This window comes from Salmo trutta, chromosome 28 (genome assembly GCF_901001165.1).
Source record: "Salmo trutta chromosome 28, fSalTru1.1, whole genome shotgun sequence".
In the NCBI taxonomy this organism is placed as follows: Eukaryota; Metazoa; Chordata; class Actinopteri; order Salmoniformes; family Salmonidae; genus Salmo; species Salmo trutta.
The window spans coordinates 19,350,964-19,374,727 of record NC_042984.1 but is presented as its reverse complement, the minus strand read 5'-3'; the positions used below and the strand labels follow the sequence as shown (position 1 = coordinate 19,374,727).

General features: G+C 41.8%; 1 protein-coding gene across 3 annotated transcripts; it reads right to left on the bottom strand.

Annotated features, from left to right (window-relative positions):
- Positions 1–7,890: 7,890 nt before the first annotated feature.
- LOC115165715 (solute carrier family 17 member 9) lies at positions 7,891–22,203 on the bottom strand. 3 transcript variants are annotated; one of them, XM_029719016.1, is made up of 13 exons: positions 22,068–22,203; positions 18,706–18,903; positions 18,390–18,529; positions 18,201–18,300; positions 17,933–18,057; positions 17,514–17,610; positions 17,253–17,349; positions 17,007–17,094; positions 16,878–16,912; positions 10,092–10,207; positions 9,893–9,948; positions 9,566–9,595; positions 7,891–9,456 (listed from the first exon to the last, which is right to left on the bottom strand). In XM_029719016.1, the coding sequence occupies exons 1-13, from the start codon at positions 22,199–22,201 to the stop codon at positions 9,287–9,289; spliced, it is 1,386 nt and encodes a 461-aa protein (XP_029574876.1). In that variant the 5' UTR covers positions 22,202–22,203; the 3' UTR covers positions 7,891–9,286. The 3 variants fall into 3 exon arrangements, with proteins under 3 accessions (XP_029574876.1, XP_029574877.1, XP_029574878.1); XM_029719017.1 differs by lacking the exon at positions 17,253–17,349 and having other exon boundaries at positions 17,933–18,061; XM_029719018.1 differs by lacking the exons at positions 16,878–16,912; positions 17,007–17,094; positions 17,253–17,349 and having other exon boundaries at positions 17,933–18,061.
- Between the last annotated feature and the right edge of the window lie 1,561 nt (positions 22,204–23,764).

The window sequence follows — 23,764 nt, the reverse complement described above, 5'->3', positions numbered from 1 at the left end:
TGTATGAAAACCCAGAGAATGGTCTTCATGGTATCTGTGTGATTTCCTTATTTTTTTTTAGGGCTTGCTATACTGTGTATGTCCGTATGCAAGTGGGAAAGACAGAGGGAGTGTGATTATTGAGGGAATCAGATTTATATAATGGTATTGGAAGTGATTCGTGATAATATATAAACATTTAAGAAAACAAACGTTTAAGTCACCCCTGAATTAAATATGCATTGTATCAAAGGTCACAATCACATTCTTAGATTTGATCATCGTCATTATTAAAGGTATACTGTCTGTTGTAAGGGTTTTTGGTTTGTTCCATTGTGAGTGAAAGGTATCACGTCTGCATCTAAGTACTTTTCCCTTTGTAACCATGTTTCCCTTTGAGGGGAAACCCATTCTTGTTATTCTTTAAGATGAGCGAGTGGTGCCTAAAGTATACTGGATGTTGACATACAGTTGAAGTCAAAAGTTTACATACACCTTAGCCAACTACATTTAAACTTAGTTTTTCACAATTCCTGACATTTAATCCTAGTAAAAATTCCCTGTCTTCGGTCAGTTAGGATCACCACTTTATTTTAAGAAAGTGAAATGTCAGAATAATAGTAGAGAGAATAATTTATTTCAGCTTTTATTTATTTCATCACATTCCCAGTGGGTCAGAAGTTTACATACACTCAATTAGTATTTGGTAGCGTTGCCTTTAAATTGTTAAACTTGGGTGAAATGTTTCGGGTAGCCTTCCACAAGCTTCCCACAATAAGTTGGGTGAATTTTGGCCCATTCCTCCTGACAGAGCTGGTGTAACTGAGTCAGGTTGGTAGGCCTCCTAGCTCGCACACACTTCTTCAGTTCTGCCCACAAATGTTCTATAGGATTGAGGTCAGGGCTTTGTGATGGCCGCTCCAATACCTTGACTTTGTTGTCGTTAAGCCATTTTGCCACAACTTTGGAAGTATGCTTGGGGTCATTGTCCATTTGGAAGACCCATTTGCGACCAAGCTTTAACTTCCTGACTGATGTCTTGAGAAGTTGCTTCAATATATCCACATTATTTCCCCTCATGATGCCATCTATTTTGTGAAGTGCACCAGTCCCTCCTGCAGCAAAGCACCCCCACAAAATTGCTCCCAAGGATGAACCAGACTTGTGGAGGTCTACAATTTTTTTTCTGAGGTCTAGGTTGCCAGGTCACAGTTGTAAATGAGAAATTGTTCTAAACTAGCCTACCTGGTTAAATAAAGGTGAAATAAAACAAGTAAAATGTTGATTTCTTTTGATTTTCACATGATGTCATGTAAAGAGGCACTGAGTTTGAAGTTAGGCCTTGAAATACATTCACAGGTACACCTCCAATTGACTCAAATTATGTAAATTAGCCTATCAAAAGCTTCTAAAGCCATGATATTTTCTGGAGTTTTCCAAGCTGTTTAAAGGCAGAGTCAACTTAGTGTATGTAAACTTCTGACCCACTGGAATTGTGATACAGTGAAATTATCTGTCTGTAAACAATTTTTGGAAAAATGACTTGTGTCATGCACGAAGTAGATGTCCTAACCGACTTGCCAAAACTATAGTTTGTTAACAAGAAATGTGTGGGGTGGTTGAAAAACGAGTTTTAATGACTCCAACCTAAGTGTATGTAAACTCCCGACTTCAACTGTATCACACCTGGGTCAAAAACATTTCTCTGCTGAAACCAATGGCATCCAAATCCCAAAACGCCTTTATTATTTAACAGAACTGTACATAATTCACAGCACATCAAACCACGGCTATATGTTTACTTATAATAGGGAGGTCAAATCTGTCTTGACTTTACCTTACCTTTACCCATTTGTCCAGTGTTTCATCCCAAGAGCTCATAGTTGCAGTAGGCTATGTTTCTCACCACTGTAGGCTAACTACGTTGATATTTGTTATTGCCTAAAAATACAATTACTTTCATGATTTGGATCGACGTTAAGGTGATTCCTCTCTTGGCATTCACCGCGTGCCTTAATTGTATTGTTATTAAATCAAGGTCTGCCGTGAACACGAAAAGCGGTAATCCAATTTTTCCCTATAAATGTACCTAGATTACAGATGAATTGATTCCTTGGAATAAGGCCAATAAACACGAGCAAGACCGTAAGACCGTTTCCAGATCACCATTACCTCATTACCTTTTCTTCAGGAATGTAAAGTTGACTCGGATCACAAAGGCATATCTACACAACGTCGATAGAGCATTTGGCGCATGCTGTTAAAATGTATTTGATGTAGGTATAGCCTAGAATCCTATCTCATATGGATCCACAGTGTCAGAAAAAAAACACCGATCAGTGTCCATACACATTGGTCCAGTTTCAACAGGGTACCACTCATTCCAGAAGCATTATCCACAGAAGCATCTATTCGTTTCCATATCTGACGCACTGACTCCTATTAGCAAGTATTTTTTTCAAACAAGAACTCACTGTCGATGTACACCCTTGGATCAGAAGAATGATGTAGTAGTAGCCATAAGCCTACGAAATGTTGTCCATATTTGGCTATAGAATAGCCTACATATAATAGGCTAGGCCTAAAACAATGGTCCAGGCAGGCATCGGGCGTCCGCATCATCAGCACCGCTCCAGCCGTGATAACGCATAAAGCGAGAAAGGACACCGGTTCAAATACATTTGCCCTATATATTAACCTTGATTTTCCGAAACAGTTGTCCACTTGTTTTGTTTTCACCATCTCTGAACCAATCTAGCAGGATTTGCTTATCTTCTTCCCATCCAAGACGTCCGTTTATTGAATGCAATGCTCGAGGATTAGATCGAGGAAGCTTGACGTCATGACAGGACAGGGTCATACTCCCCCCACCATAAACCGACCGGATTCTCATCAGCGAAATGTTTTTGAAATGAGCAGTTAACATTTTGCAGAATGGGGCATTATTGCACAATACATCAGCGGCCCCACTAAACCTGCACAATATTTCACACTGCACAGCAGCAGCACACACAGACATCATTCAGCTTCATCACAGCAAATGAGAATTGCCTAATCATGATGATCTATTCATATTTGAGAATAGGACACACCTTGGATATTTCTGCAGTAAAGTAATCTGCAGAAAGAGATTTCAACCAACTTACTGTTCACTTTCAGTGTTTCCATAATACATAATATCTGATTTTCAGTGGCGATTTTAGCATGCAAATATTAGTTGGGCAAAAAATTATATATTTTTTTGTAAATGCATGCCAGCAAAGCCACTACACAACAATACAGTAATTGCATTATAACGTGACAAACAGTGCCCACAACTGTTAGGGCCTACAAAAAGTTGTCCCAACAGGAGAGCTTACTTTTCAGCTCCATGGAGTGAATCCTTACCACTGCTACACCTGGCTATCAGTGGAGTCTGGTCTGGCAGCGAAACAGTTAATTCAGCTTCATTTACTGCCTTTTTAAAAAACATAGCTGATATGGCTGACTTGCTTACACAAATGTGGCTTCTACTGACAATTGAGATGTACAAACTATGGGATAAGAGACAATCCGTAATTTCGATTAAGACAATGATTGAGCTCAGTCGGACATAGTCAATATAACTATTTGTTCAGCACTTTTGAAATGTACAGCGACAGAATTCAGAACATGGACGTTCTTACAGTATTATACCTGTACACCAAGTCAGAACCGTTTTGATAAATATAGGGGGCATATAAGCAGACAATGAAAGCTCTTACAATATTAGATGATTACATTTCTCTTAAACAGGCTATAGGCTATATGAGGGTGAAAGGAGCCAAATTATTAGCGTGAGGCACATAGTGTATGTTGTGTAGTAAGCTGTTAGTAGCCTTAGTATTACTTTCTTAGCTACAGTATACATATCTCCCTGACATATTACATAATTTATGCAGAAGCATACAATACATTTTTGGACTGACCTTGTTGTTGTCATGGTTGTCGTAAGAACGGGACCAAGGATTAGCGTACGTAGAGTTCCACATCTTTAATATCAAGTGAAATTTCAGCAAAACAAAACAATAAACGAACAACGAAACGTGACTATGTGGTGCACATGCACAAAGGAAAAGGAAAAATAGCTACTTAAATATGATCCCCAATAAGAGGCAACGATTACCAGCTGCCTCTAATTGGGAATCATACAAAACACCAACCTAGAAAATATAAACTAGAACACAACATAGAAATATTAAACTAGACTACCCCCTAGTCACGCCCTGACCTACTACACCATAGAGAAACAAGGGCTCTCTTTGGTCAGAGCGTGACAGTACCCCCCCCCCCCCCCCGAAGGTGCGGACTACGGCCGCAAACCTGAAACCAAATGGGGGGGTTAGGGGGAGAAGGCGACTCTGGCCATGGAGCGGGACTGGACACCGTGCCTGGACTGGGCACCGGCGCAAAGGAGGGCTCCGGCCATGGAGCGGGACTGGACGTCGTGCCTGGACTGGGCACCGGGGCAGAGGAAGGCTCCTGCCCTGGAGCTGGACTGGACGCCATGCTCGGACTGGGCATTGGCGCAGGGGAAGGCTCCGGCCATGGAGCTGGAGTTTCCGGACCGTTCACCGTTGCTGGAGGTTCCAGACCGTGGACCGTCGCGGGAGGTTCCGCACCGTGGACCATCGCGGGAGGTATCCGTACCGTGGACCGTCGCGGGAGGTATCCGTACCGTGGACCGTCGCGGGAGGTATCCGTACCGTGGACCGTCGCGGGAGGTATCCGTACCGTGGACCGTCGCGGGAGGTTTCCGTACCGTGGACCGTCGCGGGAGGTATCCGTACCGTGGACCGTCGCGGGAGGTATCCGTACTGTGGACCGTCGCGGGAGGTTCCGTACTGTGGACCGTCGCGGGAGGCTCTGGCCTGTGAACCGTCTCCGGAAGCTCTGGCCTGTGAACCGTCTCCGGAAGCTCTGGCCTGTGAACCGTCTCCGGAAGCTCTGGCCTGTGAACCGTCTCCGGAAGCTCTGGACTGTGAATGCGCACTGGAGGCTGAGTGCGTGGAGCCGGTACAGGTGGCACAGGACTGTTGAGGCGCACTGGAGGCCTGATGCGTGGAGCCGGCACAGGTGGCACCGGACTGGTGACACACACTTCAGGGCGAGTGCGAGGAGCAGGCACAGGACGCACCGGACTGGGGACACGCACCTCAGGGCGAGTGCGAGGAACAGGCACAAGACGTACCGGACTGGGGAGGCGCACTGGAGGCCTGATGCGTGGGTCCAGCACAGGTTGCACCGGACTGATGACCGGATCCTCTGGTCAGATGTTGAGCAGAACACACTTGCACAACATCTCTCTCATCTCTCCCATGTGGTCTCTGGCTCTTCCCTCTGCTCAGCCGCCAGATCCATGTGCCCCCCCAAACAATTATTGGGGTTTCTGTGGCCGTGGTCTGACGACACGCTCCTCCCGTTTGCCATTCGGGCTCTGGCACTCTCCTCAGCTCGACCGGCCACCCCTTGTGCCCCCCCCCAACATTTTTTTTTATTGGGGTTGTCCTTGGGCTTTCTGTGGCCGCGAACCCCGGCGTCGTCACCTTCCTCCATCATTACCTTCCATCTGCCGCCAAGGAAGGGTCTCTCATCCACCCATCACTTCTTCCCATGTCCAAAACTCCTTCACCTGGTGAACATGCTGCTTGGTCCTGGTTTGGTGGGATATTCTGTCACGGTTGTCGTAAGAACGGGACCAAGGCGCAGCGTACGTAGAGTTCCACATCTTTAATATCAAGTGAAACTTCAGCAAAACAAAACAATAAACGAACAACAAAACGTGACTATGTGGTGCACATGCACAAACACAAAATAATATCCCACAAACACAGGTGGGAAAAATAGCTACATAAATATGATTCCCAATTAGAGACAATGATTACCAGCTGCCTCTAATTGGGAATCATACAAAACACCAACCTAGAAAATATAAACTAGAACACAACATAGACATTTTTAACTAGACTACCCTCTTGTCACGCCCTGACCTACTACACCATAGAGAAACATGGGCTCTCTATGGTCAGGGCGTGACAGTTGTGCTGTGCTCACTTGAACAGAAAGGTGGTGCTGCGGTCCTTCTTATGGCACATTTTGTCATCAAACTGTGTCATCAAAGTCTGGCATTCTCTGGATTTATAGTGCTTTCAAGACAACTGGGAACTCAGAAAAAAATTACGTTGAATCATGACATCAGTGATCTTCAGGTCAGAGCTCTAGAAAGAGGCCTGAGTTCCCAACCTGGAATTCCAAGTTGGATGACCGTTCAAAACGTATTTTCCCAGTTGGAGCTCGTTTTTTCCGAGGTCCCAGTTGTCTTGAACTCACTGAAGTCTGAGATTTCCCAGTTTCGAGTTTCCAGTTGTTTTGAATTCGGCAGAATTTATGCTGGATTGACAGCATGGCCAATGTATTCAACCCTTTCTGGCCCATGGTGTTGCATGTGAATGTTTATCTTTTTAAACTTGGAAAATAGATCCTTAAACCCAGACTTGGACCACACACCGACTCCACTGAATAGCAGGCTCATGATTGCATTGAAACGCTTGCAGTTAGCAACTGATTCCATCCAAGCCACTTATTGTTGAATTTGCGATTTCCAACTTGTTGTGTATTGTTTATGTCCAATGGCTAAGTTTAGCTATACTTTCTCTTCATATGACAAGGATTAAAAGGATTCGCCAGTACATTGTCGACTTGATTCATGATGATGACTGCTTGTCTAGCTTGCTAGCTAAGAATGTGAAAGTATGATGTTGACATGATCAGTCCCATCAAAGCTACGGTAGATATACACATATATTTTTGGGGGGCTAAACAGGTGGGGCTCAAAACAGGTGGCCCTGAATGACGTGTCGCAACTGCTGATTTGTCATTACCATAGCCACTCTCCACTGGCTATGGTGCTGAAACTGCACTGATGCTCGTAAAGTTACTTTCTGATGCGTGTAAAGTTGCTTTCTACTAGCTTTGTTTATTGTCCCCCAAGGTGAAATCAGGGAGGGATTGTGAATCGGTCTCCATCCGTCCTTCTGTCTCTCCATCTGTTAAGTCACACGTGATATCTCAGACAGCATTGACCCGATGTTGACGAAAGGTGGATGAATTATGTGTTTTGCCATTGAAATCCGCCATTTACAAAATTACACTAATTAGCCCAAGGCGGGAGCTATAGTAATTAACTGACATTTGTGAGTCACACCAGAGAGGAATAGGCTAAACGAGAGGTATAACTCGGCACAAAATCTGTCTTCTCCAGCAGGTGGCGTTTTTTATTTGGCACATGATATGGAGTATAGGCTATATAAGGAGTGGATTAGCTAGAGCCTGCAGAGCTCGACATTCAGGGCTATCCGCTGACCTGGCCAGTTTATCAAGCTTTCATATGGCCCGCTTGGGACAGTAGACGACATTTAAAAAAAAAGATATAGGCTATATAGGCTGCTTGTATTCATACATTCACAATCTTCCCAACAGCTGACGCTTCACACTTGTTATCAACCAGCTTCCAAGCGGTGTCAATAATGTCAAAGCCTTTCCTGTCCATCTCGAGTGAGGCCCTGCCTCAACTTCCTGGATACACCCGCCTAAGTGGAGGCGGGAAGCCCATCAATTCATAGTTGAACATCCGCATGCCATTCAAAAGTCCTCCACCTTTCAATCTTTTTTCATATCAGACATAGCGATGTCATTAGCAAATAAAGGTTTATGTAAGGTCCACGGACCATGTAGGCCTTCACCATGGAGCTGCTTGCTTGTCCATACATGAACAGTAGCCTATTTACACAAATCACTTGTTGGTTAAATACAAAAATCAATATTTTAATAATGCTATGCTGTAGTCTAGGCCTTTATAATTATTTAAAATCTGATTAATTCCCGAAGCTGTTCATGAGCAATGTCGTTTATTTATTAGTTGAATATCAACTGTCAGGTGGCAAGAGCGCAGAATTCTGGACACTGCTGATTGCTGCGGATAATTAAATCTGTTCTAATAAACCCAGTTTCTGCGCAACAATCTTAAATGCTATCTCTGGAAAATACAACCGTTTTGATGGAAATAATTGAAAAGAGCGGGATCCCAGCGTTTCAGTGTTATAGGGCTATGATTTATTTCTCAACTCCAATTGGCAGCGTTTTACAATCTTTAGTATCTGGCATGACAATAAAAAAAAGTAACTGCGGGAAGCGCGTCAGCCATTCGTATGTGTTTACGTAGGCCTCTATTAACTGTACAATTCACACAATTACACTATTTACAAACATAACAATTACATGATTTTATGAATGCCAGTGGGAGTTTTTTAAAGACATTATACAAGCAACCAGATCATATTTAGTCTGTGACATAGCTAATGATTAGCCCTTTGGGGTAAACCATGCAGAGCAGCAACCCCATGCTTCAGCCATATAGCCAGGATGCTGCGTCAGACGGGTGATCATGCTTATTGCTAAAATAGCACACCTGCCTGATCATATGGACCATCTAAAGATATTGCTTTTCATCAATATGTTACTAGGCTAATTTCTGGCGGGAATATTAGATTTTAAACGGTTTAATATAGGCTATAGGTCATCATTGAGAGGGGGGATGGTTTTATTTTTGTTTTCCAAACAATTAGTGTAAATAAATATCTGATTTTATGGTTTGCTATAATATAAGGTATTTGACCAGACTGCAAATGAAACGTGAAATCACCCAGATTTAAATTCTGCGTGCATAACTTGCTTTCCTGATATCTTGGCCTGGGTCAGTAATTTTAAAATTCAGGCCAGTATTTTTCACTTGGTACTGGCCCGGTGTGCCACTGGCAAATTTACCTGAATGTCAAGACCTGGACAGGTACCCAGGCTAACTGCCTTCCATTTTTTGAGACATTTATTTTCATTGTTAGAGCGGCCACTTGAGGATCTGGTCAATATAAAGGCTAATCTGTGGTCAACTAAAATGTGTTAGTCACACAAGATATCTCAATTGGCCCAATAGGGGTCGCTGCATCATTCGTGGGGGATGACATGTTTACTGTTGTCTTGTTTCGCTTTTCAATTTCAGGGACAATAGATCATGTTTTCAAAGTTCTACCAAGTGAAGCAACATTGAATTATAAATATTTTAAACCATCTTATTCTCAGACCTGATGCATGAAGGCATAATTTAAAACATGTCATTTTTTCATAGGCCTATTGTAGTTAGGCCTACAATCCTCTTCACAAACCATTTTGTTAGACTGACATTATGACCTACACAGATATACACACTAAGTTATTGGCAGTGTCTTTGTGTGGGTCATACACGAGTGACTTGGGACAAATTCCACAAGTCCACACGGTTGGCTTCTCCAAACATGAGGAATACTCCGAGGCCCATGGTGTTCACCATTGTGATGAGTGAGAACACGTAACCCCAGGAAGCTGTGACCTCAATCAGGTATCCAGAAACATAGACCAGCACCAGACCTGTGGGAATCACAAACTGGTCTCATTTACACAGTCAAATACACTTAACCGTGAGCATTATATCGTTCTGATGTACAGTATACATGGGGGATTGATATCTAATACCTACCTGTGAAAGCCCCACACATATTCATAAATCCTGTGGAGAAAAAAATATATACATTTTTGGGATCAACATATTTGTTTGTCAATCAAAATGGAACAAATGGAATGGGAAGACAATGATACCCAAAGACACTGACAGTGTCCAGCTAAGATAAATTCTTATTTACAATGACGGCCTACACCGGCCAAACCCGGACGATGCTGGGCACAATTGGTCCAGCAATGTACGAGTTTGGCAGGTGTAGGCCGTCATTGTCAATAAGAATTTGTTCTTAACTGACTTGCCTAGTTAAATAAAGGTTCAATTTTAAAATTGTAAAAACAAACTGACCAAACAAGGCTCCAGCACACGATGGGGCAAGGTCCTGTACATTCACAGACACACCACTAGCGCATGGGGACAATGGCAATGGGTTAGTATACTAATAACTCTATTACTGGATGAGAAGTTACCCTTCTCATCCAGTAATACAGGTATACCTCTATTATGTGGATGGAATAATGTTACATGAGCACACACAGAAACACACCTGCTGTTGAAGGTGGCCAGGCCCACAGCAGCGGAGACAAAGATCACAGCGGAAGGGAATGAGAGTGGCCTGCAGAGTAGCAGGAGGAAAACACTGGACACACCCATGGACATGAACTGTATGAGGAGAGAGAGAAACACACCGATCAACTTATTTAAAGATATCATCTAGCGATTTGTGAACATTTACTGTTGAAAAGCGATAACCAAAGTATAAAGACAGTAAAGTACACACTGAAGGGTAAAAAAATATGTTTTGAACAAAATAGTGAATTTTAGACAGAAGTGCAAACTTCAAGGGAGTAGGGCATTTAAGGAGTCATTTTGATGGGAATCCGTGATGTCATCAGCCTCACCCTTGCTTGAGGAACAATAGAGAACATATGAGGAAAAGCACACCCGCCACTTGTGCTATGTCAAGACTTACCTTTTGTAAAGTAAATCAGGTGATAAAGAAGGTGAAAAATAGATTGGAGTGTCACTTTAACTTTAAATTCCCCATTTCAAGAGATACAGTGCCTTGCAAAGGTATTCATCCCCCTTGGCATTTTCCTATTTTGTTGCATTACAACCTGTAATTTAAATGGATTTTTATTTGGATTTCATGTAATGGACATACACAAAATAGTCCAAATTGGTGAAATGAAAAAAATTCTACAAAAATAAATAAAATGGAAAAGTGGTGCGTGCATACAGTTGAAGTCAGACGTTTACATACACCTGAGCCAAGTACATTTAAACTCAGTATTTCACAATTCCTGACATTTAATCCTAGTAAAAATTCCCTGTCTTGGGTCAGTTAGGATCACCACTTTATTTTAAGAAAGTGAAATGTCAGAATAATAGTAGAGAGAATGATTTATTTCAGCTTTTATTTCTTTCATCACATTCCCAGTGGGTCAGAAGTTTACATACACTCAATTAGTATTTGGTAGCATTGCCTTTAAATTGTTTAACTTGGGTCAAACGTTTCGGGTAGCCTACCACAAGCTTCCCACAATAAGTTGGGTGAATTTTGGCCCATTCCTCCTGACAGAGCTGGTGTAACTGAGTCAGGTTGGTAGGCTTCCTTGCTCGCACACACTTATATAGTTCTGCCCACAAATGTTCTATGGGATTGAGGTCAGGGCTTTCTGATGGCCACTCCAATACCTTGACTTTGTTGTCCTTAAGCCGTTTTGCCACAACTTTGGAAGTATGCTTGGGGTCATTGTCCATTTGGAAGACCCATTTGCGACCAAGCTTTAACTTCCTGACTGATGTCTTGAGAAGTTGCTTCAATATATCCACATTATTTCCCCTCATGATGCCATCTATTTTGTGAAGTGCACCAGTCCCTCCTGCAGCAAAGCACCCCCACAAAATTGCTCCCAAGGATGAACCAGACTTGTGGAGGTCTACAATTTTTTTTCTGAGGTCTAGGTTGCCAAGTCACAGTTGTAAATGAGAAATTGTTCTAAACTAGCCTACCTGGTTAAATAAAGGTGAAATAAAATAAGTAAAATGTTGATTTCTTTTGATTTTCACATGATGTCATGTAAAGAGGCACTGAGTTTGAAGGTAGGCCTTGAAATACATCCACAGGTACACCTCCAATTGACTCAAATTATGTAAATTAGCCTACCAAGCTTTAACTTCCTGACTGATGTCTTAAGATGTTGCTTCAATATATCCACATAATTTTCCATCCTCATGATGCCATCTGTTTTGTGAAGTACACCAGTCCCTCCTGCAGCAAAGCACCCCCACAACATTAAGCTGCCACCGCAGTGCTTCACGGTTGGGATGGTGTTCTTCGGCTTGCAAGCCTCCCCCTTTTTCCTCCAAACATAACGATGGTCATTATGGCCAAACAGTTTGATTTTTGTTTCATCAGACCATAGGACATTTCTCCAAAAAGTACAATCTTTGTCTGTGGATATAGATACTTTTGTACCCGTTTCCTCCATCATCTTCACAAGGTCCATTGCTTTTGTCCTGGGATTGATTTGCACTTGGTGCACCAAAGTACATTCATCTCTAGGAGACAGAATGCGTCCCCTTCTTGAGCAGTATGACGGCTGCGTGGTCCCATGGTGTTTATACTTGCATACCATTGTTTGTACAGATGAACGTGGTACCTTCAGGCGTTTGGAAATTGCTCCCAATGATGAACCAGACTTGTGGAGGTCTACAATTTTTTTCTGAAGTCTTGGCTGATTTCTTTTGATTTTCCCATAATGTCAAGCAAAGATGCACTGAGTTTGAAGCTAGGCCTTGAAATACATCCACAGGTACACCTCCAATTGACTCAAATGACGTCAACTAGCTTATCAGAAGCTTCTAAAGCCATTATATTTTTCTGGAATTTTCCAAGCTGTTTAAAGGCACTGTCAACTTAGTGTATGTAAACTTCTGACCCACTGGAATTGTGATACAGTGAATTATAAGTGAAATAATATGTCTGTAAACAATTGTTGGAAAAATGACTTGTGTCATGCACAAAGTAGATGTCCTAACCAACTTGCCAAAACCATAGTTTGTCAACAAGAAATTTGTGGAGTGGTTGAAAAACAAGTTTTAATGACTCTACCTTAAGTGTACAGTCATGGCCAAAAGTTTTGAGAATGACACAAATATTAATTTCCACAAAGTTTGCTGCTTCAGTGTCTAGATATTTTTGTCAGATGTTACTATGGAATACTGAAGTATAATTACAAGCATTTTATAAGTGTCAAAGGCAGTTATTGACAATTACATGAAGTTGATGCAAAGAGTAAATATTTGCAGTGTTGACCCTTCTTTTTCAAGACCTCTGCAATCCGCCCTGGCATGCTGTCAATTAACTTCTTGGCCACATCCTGACTGATGGCAGCATATTCTTGCATAATCAATGCTTGGAGTTTGTCAGAATTTGTGGGGTTTTGTTTGTCCACCCGCCTCTTGAGGATTGACCACAAGTTCTCAATGGGATTAAGGTCTGGGGAGTTTCCTGGCCATGGACCCAAAATATCAATGTTTTGTTCCCCAAGCCACTTAGTTATCACTTTTGCCTTGTGGCAAGGTGCTCCATCATGCTGGAAAAGGCATTGTTCGTCACCAAACGGTTCCTAGATGGTTGGGAGAAGTTGCTCTCGGAGGATGTGTTGGTACCATTCTTTATTCATGGCTGTGTTCTTAGGCAAAGTTGTGAGTGAGCCCACGCCCTTGGCTGAGAAGCAACCCCACACATGAATGGTCTCAGGATGCTTTACTGTTGGCATGACACAGGACTGATGGTAGAGCTCACCTTGTCTTCTCCGGACAAGCTTTTTTCCGGATGCCCCAAACAATCGGAAAGGGGATTCATCAGAGAAAACAACTTTACCCCAGTCCTCAGCAGTCCAATCCCTGTACCTTTTGCAGAATATCAGTCTGTCCCTGATGTTTTTCCTGGAGAGAAGTGGCTTCTTTGCTGCCCTTCTTGACACCAGGCCATCCTCCAAAAGTCTTCGCCTCACTGTGCGTGCAGATGCACTCACACCTGCCTGCTGACATTCCTGAGCAAGCTCTGTACTGGTGGTGCCTCGATCCCGCAGCTGGATCAACTTTAGGAGACGTCCTGGCGCTTGCTGGACATTCTTGGGTGCCCTGAAGCCTTCTTCACAACAATTGAACTGCTCTCCTTGAAGTTCTTGATGATCCGATAAATGGTTGATTTAGGTGCAATCTTACTGGCAGCAATATCCTTGCCTGTGAAGCCCTTTTTGTGCAAAGCAATGATGACGGCATGTGTTTCCTTGCAGGTAATCATGGTTGACAGAGGAAAAACAATGATTCCAAGCACCAACCTCCTTTTGAAGCTTCCAGTCTGTTATTCAAACTCAAATCAGCATGACAGAGTGATCTCCAGCCTTGTCCTCATCAACACTCACACCTGTGTTCACGAGAGAATCACTGATATGTCAGCTGGTCCTTTTGTGGCAGGGCTGAAATGCAGTGGAGATTTTTTGGGGGGACTTTGCAATTAATCTGATCACTCTTCATAACATTCTGGAGTATATGCAAATTGCCATCATACAAACTGAGGCAGCAGACTTTTTGAAAATGAATATTTGTGTCATTCTCAAACCTTTTAGCCACAACTGTATGTAAACATCCAACTTTAACTGTATATATTCATCCCCTTTGCTATGAAGCCCCTAAATAAGATCTGTTGCAACCAATTACCTTCAGAAGTCACATAAATTAGTTAAATAAAGTCCACCTGTGTGCAATCTAAGTGTCACATGATCTGTCACATTATCTCAGTAAATATACACCTGTTCTGAAAGGCCCCAGAGTCTGCAACACCACTAAGCAAGGGGCACCATCAAGCAAGCAGCACCATGAAGACCAAGGAGCTCTCCAAACAGGTCAGGGGCAAAGTGGGGGAGAAGTACAGATCAGGGTTGGGTTATAAAAAAATATGCAAAACTTTGGTCATCCCACGGAGCACCATTAAATCCATTATTAAAACATGGAAATAATATGGCACCACAACAAACCTCACAAGAGAGGGCTGCCCACCAAAACTCACGGACCATGCAAGGAGGGCATTAATCAGAGAGGCAACAAAGAGACCAAAGATAACCCCGAAGGAGCTGCGAACCTCCACAGCGGAGATTGGAGTATCTGCCCATAGGACCACTTTAAGCCGTACACGCCACAGAACTGGGCTTTACCTAAGAGTGGCCAGAAAAAAAGCCATTGCTTAAAGAAAAAAATAAGCAAACACATTTGGTGTTCGCCAAAAGGCATTTGGGAGACTCCCCAAACATATGGAAGAAGGTTCTCTGGTCAGATGAGACTAAAATGTAGCTTTTTGGCATCAAGGAAAACGCTATGTTTGGCGCAAACCCAACGCCTCTCATCACAACGAGAACATCATCCCCACAGTGAAGCATGGGGGTGGCAGTATCATGCTGTGTGGATGTTTTTCATTGGCAGGGACTGGGAAACTGGTCAGAATTGAAGGAATGACGGATGCCGCTAAATACAGGGACATTCTTGAGGGAAACCTGTTTTAGTCTTCCAGAGATTTGAGACTGGGACGGAGGTTCACCTTCCAGCAGGACAATGACCCTGAGAATACTGATAAAGCAACACTCGAGTGGTTTAAGGGGAAACATTTCAATGTCTTGGAATGGCCTAGTCAAAGCCCAGACCTCCATCCAATTGAGAATCTGTGGTACGACTTAAGATTGCTGTACACCAGAGGAACCCATCCAACTTGAAGGACCTGGAACAGTTTTGCCTTGAAGAATGGGCAAAAATCCCAGTGGCTAGATGTGCCAAGCTTATAGAGACATACCCCAAGACACTTGCAGCTGTAATTGCTGCAAAAGGTGGCGCTACAAAGTATTGACTTTGGGGGGTGAATAGTTATGCATGCTCAAGTTATCTTATTTCTTCTTTGTTGCACAAGAAAAAAATTATTTGCATCTTCAAAGTGGTATGCATGCTGTGTAAATCAAATTATACAAATCCCCCAAAAGTCCATGTCCAGGATGTAAGGCAACAAAATAGGAAAAATGCCAAGTGGGGTGAGAACTTTCGCAAGCCACTGAACTGTAACTAATTCTGTTATGTCAGATACGAAATTATTGAGACCCTTGACAAAGATGAGCAATAATGACTGTATAAAATCAAAAATTCAAATACTGAGCAATATTGTATGCAAAAAAAGGGAAATTATATTGTTTTTCTCAAAAACATAGGGATCAAAATGATTGACATCCTTAAAGATTCTTATAAGTAATGTAGTCAAAAGCGTAGTATTTGGTAGCATATTCCTAGCACGCAATGACTACATAATGCTTGTGACTCTACTCTACTTGTTGGATGCATTTGCAGTTCGTTTTGATCGTGTTTCAAATTATTTTGTGCCCGATAGAAATTAATGGTAAATGATGTTTTATGTCATTATTGAGTCACTTTTATTGTACAAAATTATAAGAAATGTCTGAACACTTCTACATTAATGTGGATGATGCATGATTACGGATAATCCTGAATGAATTGTGAGAAAGTTACAGAGGGTCACAGATAAGACATGCTAACCTCCCCTGTTATTGATAATGTTAAGACAATAGCATGTCTTGGGGGTATGATCTTTGACCCTCTGTATTTCTCAATCATCATTATTCACAATTCATTCAGGATTATCCATAATCATGGTCTCATCCACATTAATGTAGAAGTGTTTAGAAACATTTTATTCTTATTTTCAATAAAAGTGACTAAAATGACTAAATACATTTTCACAATTACTTGGGTACAAAATAATCTGAAACAACCGAAACTAACTTCAAAGGCACCCAACAAGTTTGTAGTCACAAGCTTGATGTAGTCATTGCGTGCTAGGAATATGGGACCAAATACTACATTTTGACTACTTTATTTATAAGAATCTTTAAGGGTGTCAATAATTTTGACCCCTACCCTTTTGAGAAAAAAAGTATTATCTTTCTCTGAGCAAATGTATTAGTTTAAATTAATATAATTTTGTAAACGGTTTTTTCATTATTCATTTTATACAGTCATTATTGCTCATCTTTTTCAAGGGTGTCAATAATTTCAGACCTCACTGCATGTTAGTCAGGGAAAATATTGCCTGAGCCCCAAGGATATGTCTGATTGCCTTGTCTGGCATGAAAATGGGGAGCTCTAACCTGTCTGAACAAATCTCTTATGCATACCTGTACTTTCTCTCTGTCCACAAACCACTGAAAATTGGGTTCAGTTACACAAGAATATAAGTTAGCGATTCTAAACCAGGTAAGCTTACCTGCATCATCTTCCTAACAGAGGATGTTCGAAATCCTAGAACAAAAAAACAGTCTGTTACTATGAAATGGCTTCAATAAGGAAGCAGCAAAACAAACAAACGTTGTACTCTAATCTGTCATTCTTGTACCCTGCTGAATGAGGTGATCCGAAATTATGCCTCCAAAGAGCGCAGATGCGATTGCAACCAACCATGGAATTACGTTACACATCCATCCCTGGAATAACATATATTAGAAGTATGAGTTACAATACAGATTACACTAAATTGCAATGGTTACACTATTCATTATTTTGGGTGAAGAAGGCCAGAATAGGTAAGACATGCTTTTTGGATAAGGTAAAGAAAGTGGCTGAAGAGATAAAGGTTTAATACCTTGGCGTGCGGATATGTATCTTTGAAAAAGGTTGGTAGCCATGACATCAATGTGTAACAAGTACTGCTGAAGCATAGGTGAGCAAAGACCATGGCACTGAAGAGATGTGAAAGAGGGAGAACAAGAGACTAAAAAGCAGTGGAGCCAGGCAAGCAGGCAACATCAAGGTAAAAACAAGAAGTTGCAAAACATTTGCATAACTTCCACGTGCCACACTGTATTACATCCACAATCAACATATGCAAAAATTTGAGCTGTACCACACAGAGGGCTGTTTGAACATTTTTAGCCAGTGTTTCTTTGACAGACCCGAACTGGATCCATGGCTTGACAGCACTTGGATTGTGTTCATTTGACCTGCAATCGACACACACATTACCATATAAATCAGTATGATTATAGCAGCCAACCTCATGAATCGTACATAACAACCACTTCGTTCAGTGAAACAACTAACATGTATAATACATGCATTACATTTTGTAGATACTTTCAAACTAGAAATATATTATAGAAGCCTACCTCATATGAAATCTAGAACCTAGAACAACCACTTAATTCAATGAAACAACTATTACATACAACACATCCAATGCAAATTTCTTGATATTTTAAAACAAAATATATTCATGCACAAAGCACCAGTTCTATAGATTATTATATTGCTACCCTAGAGTACCTCTCAGTAGAAATCTCCACACAGTCAATGACCACAGTCCTGAGAGCAGACCAGCGCCATAGAACACACTCTCCCAGCCATAGCGTTCCAACATCACGGACCCCAGTCCTCCCACCATCAGTGTTCTGACTCGCAAGATTAGAAGCACAATGAGGAAGAAGCATTTAGAACATATTTCAGATAAAGCTATTTATGATTAAATTATAAATCAGAGATGGATGTTGGTATAATTAGAGACCTGTGTTCAGTTATTACATGTATAACTTACCCCATATAAGAGCCACTGCCCATGGTACTCATCAGAAAGCCTCTTTCCCCTTCATCCACTCGTTGGGAACAAAGACTGGCCAAAGAGGGGTAGTGGACACCTGAGGGAAAGCAGCTGTTATCAAAGTTACCAAACCATTCCAAAAGAGGAGAAAGAGGGTGGAGACTTTCTCTGTTTCCACCCTCTCACCTTGTAATAGCCCCATAAGGAATCTGGCCACCGTCATGGAGGTGAGGGAACTGATGCCCAGTTGCGCCAACAGAGGGGTGCATGCTGTAATGGAAGCCCAGGACGTAGTGGCAAGAAGTAGGACCCGTTCACCACCAATTCTGGCAAAACAAACAATCATGAGCAGAGTCATAGCAGTCTTCACAGCACACAAGAAAGGTGATTTCCAGCTTCTAACATGGACATTATATAACAGGCAATCACTCAAGACCAAATAATACAAATCCCAATAGGTAGCCATTGTTTCTCTCATTCAGACCACCAGAGGTTGACCCACCTGTCGCTGACATGACCTCCCAGTACCTGAGTGAAGCAGTAACCCCAGAAGAAGCCCCCCATTACCACACCCGACTGCGTCTTGCTCCAGCCAAACGTGGTGGCCATGTTAACAGCACAGATTGGCATGGCCATCCTGGCACAGTAGAGGAGACACGTGCCCAAGAAGAGCATCACCGTCCACTTTTGAGCCAATGGCCTGGAGGCAAATAGCAAGAAAGAGAGGGAGAGGTAATGATGGATGATAATACTGATCATCTACATTACACTATATGTAAAAACCAGATAATTGGCCTATTATCATTTCATCCCCTACAGAACATCATGTATCAGTAGTGCTGAGCGATTAACCAAAATGTCAGTTATTTTTGTTTTTTAAACAACTTTTAGTTTTTTAAACAACAACTGACCGACATCAGTTCAATGATTTGAATTCCATTTCACTCAGTTTTTTGTCTTCTGTGAACTCAATGCGCACATTGCATAGTTTCTCTAGAGATAAAGATCCAGCCTGAACTGTGCGATGTAGTAGATAAAGATCCAGCCTGAACTGTGCGATGTAGTAGATAAAGATCCAGCCTGAACTGTGCGATGTAGTAGATAAAGATCCAGCCTGAACCGTGCGATGTAGTTTCTAACAGGCCAATATTCTGCATAGTTTAGCGCATTAAAATTTGGTAATGAACTACAGCTACCATAATCCATTGGTCATTTACTTGTCTTGGTCTGAGTTTATTTATTCTACTCAAGAATAATGCAGACCGTGAGGTGACATTGAGCATAGCCGTAAGAAGTAGTTTCAGGGTGTTTAAAACATTTTTTGAATCCGAACCAACCTCAAAAAGCACAAATAGCTCAGCACTATGTATCAGTAGAGAAGACAGCAAACCAGTTTTTCTGACTACATCAAGTGAAGTGCCTTAATGAAGCCACCAGCGTTGGATAAAAGTTTCAGCAGACAGAGCAAGCTAAAATATTTTTTTATAATATTTTATGTGATGTCTAATTTAAAGACAAACAGGGATCTAGTTTAATATGAAATACTTCTGTTAAGTTACATAGAGCAGTAAAACACTACAAATATGTGCAAATTAATTGAAAGTGTGACCAAGATCTAAATCTACTTTCACACTGGACCTTCTACAACCATTGTGAATGTTGTGAACACACAGAAGCTCAAGCCTGGTCCCAGATATGTTTGTGTTGTCCTGTCAGCTCCTTGTCACTGGAATGACAGGGAGTTGACATGATCACACAAACAGATCTGGGACCAGGCTACCGAAACACATATTGAACCCAAGATAACAGTCGACAGTGGTGTAAAGTACTTAAGTAAAAATACTCACTAAATGGACTCAATTAACAGACATGCTTCCCTTTGTAAATTATGCCTGTGTTGGAGTGTGCCCCTGGCTATCCGTAAATTAAAATAACAAGAAAATGGTGCCATCTGGTTTGCTTAATATAAGCAATTCTAAATGATTTATATATATTCATAAACTGTGTGGTTTGAGCCCTGAATGCTGATTGACTGAGAGCCATGTTATCAGACCGTATACCATGGGTATGACAAAACACTTATTTTTACTGCTCTAATTGTTGGTAACCAGTTTATAATAGCAATAAGGCACCTTGGGGGTTAGTGATATATGGCCAATATACCACTGTTAAGGGCTGTGCCCAGGCACTCCGCGTTGTGTCGTTCTAAGAACTGCCCTTAGCCGTGGTATATTGGCCATATACCACACCTCCTCGGGGCTTATTACTTAAATATACATGTACAGTCGTGGCCAAAAGTTTTGAGAATGACACAAATATACATTTTCACAAAGTCTGCTGCCCCAGTTTGTATGATGTCAATTTGCATATACTCCAGAATGTTATGAAGAGTGATCAGATGAATTGCAATTAATTGCAAAGTCCCACTTTCCCATTCAAATGAACTGAATCCCCCAAAAACATTTCCACTGCATTTTAGCCCTGCCACAAAGGGACCAGCTGACATCATGTCAGTGATTCTCTCGTTAACACAGGTGTAAGTGTTGATGAGGACAAGGCTGGAGATCACTCTGTCATGCTGATTGAGTTTGAATAACAGACTGGAAGCTTCAAAAGGAGGGTGGTGCTTGGAATCATTGTTCTTCCGCTGTCAATCATGGTTACCTGCAAGGAAATACGTGTAGTCATCATTGCTTTTGACAAAAAGGGCTTCACTGGCAAGGATATTGCTGCCAGTAAGATTGCACCTAAATCAACCATTTATCGGATCATCAAGAACTTCAAGGAGAGCAGTTCAATTGTGGTGAAGAAGGCTTCAGGGCGCCCAAGAAAGTCCAGCAAGCTCCAGGACCGTCTCCTAAAGTTGATTCAGCTGCGGGATCGGGGCACCACCAGTACAGAGCTTGCTCAGGAATGGCAGCAGGCAGGTGTGAGTGCATCTGCACGCACAGTGAAGCTTAGACTTTTGGAGGATGGCCTGGTGCCAAGAAGGGCAGCAAAGAAGCCACTTCTCTCCAGGAAAAACATCAGGGACAGACTGATATTCTGCAAAAGGTACAGGGATTGGACTGCTGAGGACTGGGGTAAAGTCATTTTCTCTGATGAATCCCCTTTCCAATTGTTTGGGGCATCCGGGAAAAAATATTGTCCGGAGAAGACCTGCAATCTGAGAGCAACTTCTCCCGACCATCCAGGAACCGTTTGGTGAGGAACAATACCTTTTCCAGCATGATGGAGCACCTTGCCATAAGGCAAAAGTGATAACTAAGTGGCTTGGGGAACAAAACATTGATATTTTGGGTCCATGGCCAGGAAACTCCCCAGACCTTAATCCCATTGAGAACTTGTGGTCAATCCTCAAGAGGCGGGTGGACAAACAAAACCCCACAAATTCTGACAAACTCCAAGCATTGATTATGCAAGAATGGGCTGCCATCAGTCAGGATGTGGCCAAGAAGTTAATTGACAGCATGCCAGGGCGGATTGCAGAGGTCTTGAAAAAGAAGGGTCAACACTGCAAATATTTACTCTTTGCATCAACTTCATGTAATTGTCAATAAAAGCCTTTGACACTTATAAAATGCTTGTAATTATACTTCAGTATTCCATAGTAACATCTAACAAAAATATCTAGACACTGAAGCAGCAAACTTTGTGGAAATTAATATTTGTCATTCTCAAAACTTTTGGCCATGACTGTATATTTAAATACCAAATACTTTTTGAGACTTTTACGTATTATAAAAAACATTGCTTGACATGTCTATTTTCACCACGTAACCGCTACAGTGAAGAAGTTTTCAAATCGAACATTTTCAGCTTCTGCCATAGGCAAAGCACCGAAAGCAGAATCCAACTCCTTACCTGGGCCATGTCGCAGTCTGCCGCTGTGGTTCCTCTCCCTCGGAACCATTGTGTGCGAAAACTTTGTTAGGAAGATTTTTCCCGGGAACTTCAAAGTTATGGTTAGTTTCACCAAATATTTGCCACAATGCCATTCACCGTCCACCGCTCTACACGTAGATTTCGTCGGGAAACGTGCGCTTTGATGAAAGAAAATATGGACACGCCGTGGCAAACAAGCTGGACAGGTAAAACTAGTGGGAACATGAAACATGCATATCTCTCTGACTGAGCTTGGCTTGCTGAATGACTGGTTTCTTGCAATCAGTGCAACACAGAGCGCGTTCCAGCTCGTCTAGTTTGTAAATAGCGGCAGCCAATCAACAATGTGTGATCGCGGAGTTTACAATTTAGAACGCGACCACAGACTCCACGACCACAGACTCCACGACCACAGACTCCACGACCACAGACTCCACGACCACTGCAGTAGTGAGCCAATGCTTCAACAGGTGACCTACTATTCATCCCTTCTATGCCAAAATTGCACATTCACAATAAATAAATGAACCTGAGCAGCAAGGCTACACAATGCAGGAAACAATGCTCTTAATGGATTGTCATACATTACCTACTGTATAAGGCCGTATTTCAATAAAACTGTCACTCAAAATAATTGTTTATTTCCATATCTGCAAATATTACCTGAAAAACGTCCAATAATAAGAGGGGAGTTATCTGCAGTCTCTATGATCACATTGTCTTACAGTACAATAAAAAGTTGTACGAAATGAATAATGGACATTTAGCAGCAGGTACAAAGGAAACAAATATTTAAACTCCCACATAACATAAACAAGGCATGAGGCTTCTGTAATGACCTTAACCAATTCAACAACATTACACTACATGCATCTGTGCAGTAAATGTAAAAATTCTAACTGGTAACTAACTCTTAAGTTAACAGCAAACTGGTCATGTGTACGTAACTTCTCTCTACTCCTGTAGGAGAAAAATAAGTACAGCCCTACTACTGTGAAAGGTCAAGGTTTCCACCATCTACAACTTTTCAATCCTCAACAAAACAAACAAACAATACAAGGCCGAGCTCCATGTGTCTTTCAAAGACAGAAGGGAATGTAAACTCAGCCAACCATTTAAAAGAAACCCGTATTTCCATGTAAGCAATCATTTCATCCGGCAGTAGACAGGTTAATATCAGATTACCGGTTATAACCTATCAAAGTACAGTAGATAAAAGGCTGGGTAACACAGTTTCCACTTAATCCAAACCCTTTATCTAGAAAAAGTGGCGTATAGCCTATTCCTCTCTTTCCTTTACACATGAGCCTAATTTAGTCTTAAACTCTACCTTATATGTTTAAAATCATAACTCCACTCAGCGTGGCAACAGTGGCGGTTCTAGACCATTTCATCTGGGGGGGGCCAAGCTGGGGCCAGTAGTACTGTTAGAGGGGCCAGTTACATTAGACGTTATTGTTGTCATATCGTTTTCTTCACTGCATTGCAGGCATTAGCAGGCAAAAGACCACGTTCATAATGCAGATGCATGTGGTACGATACTGTTGTGTTCCGCCTAAAGCCGTCTCTCTAGAAAATGTTTGGGTTAAATTAGTGTTCCGTGTTGCCACTGTCTAATAATGGATGTAAAAAAAGAACGATAGCAAAAATTAGTTATGTAAAAATGATTTCATACT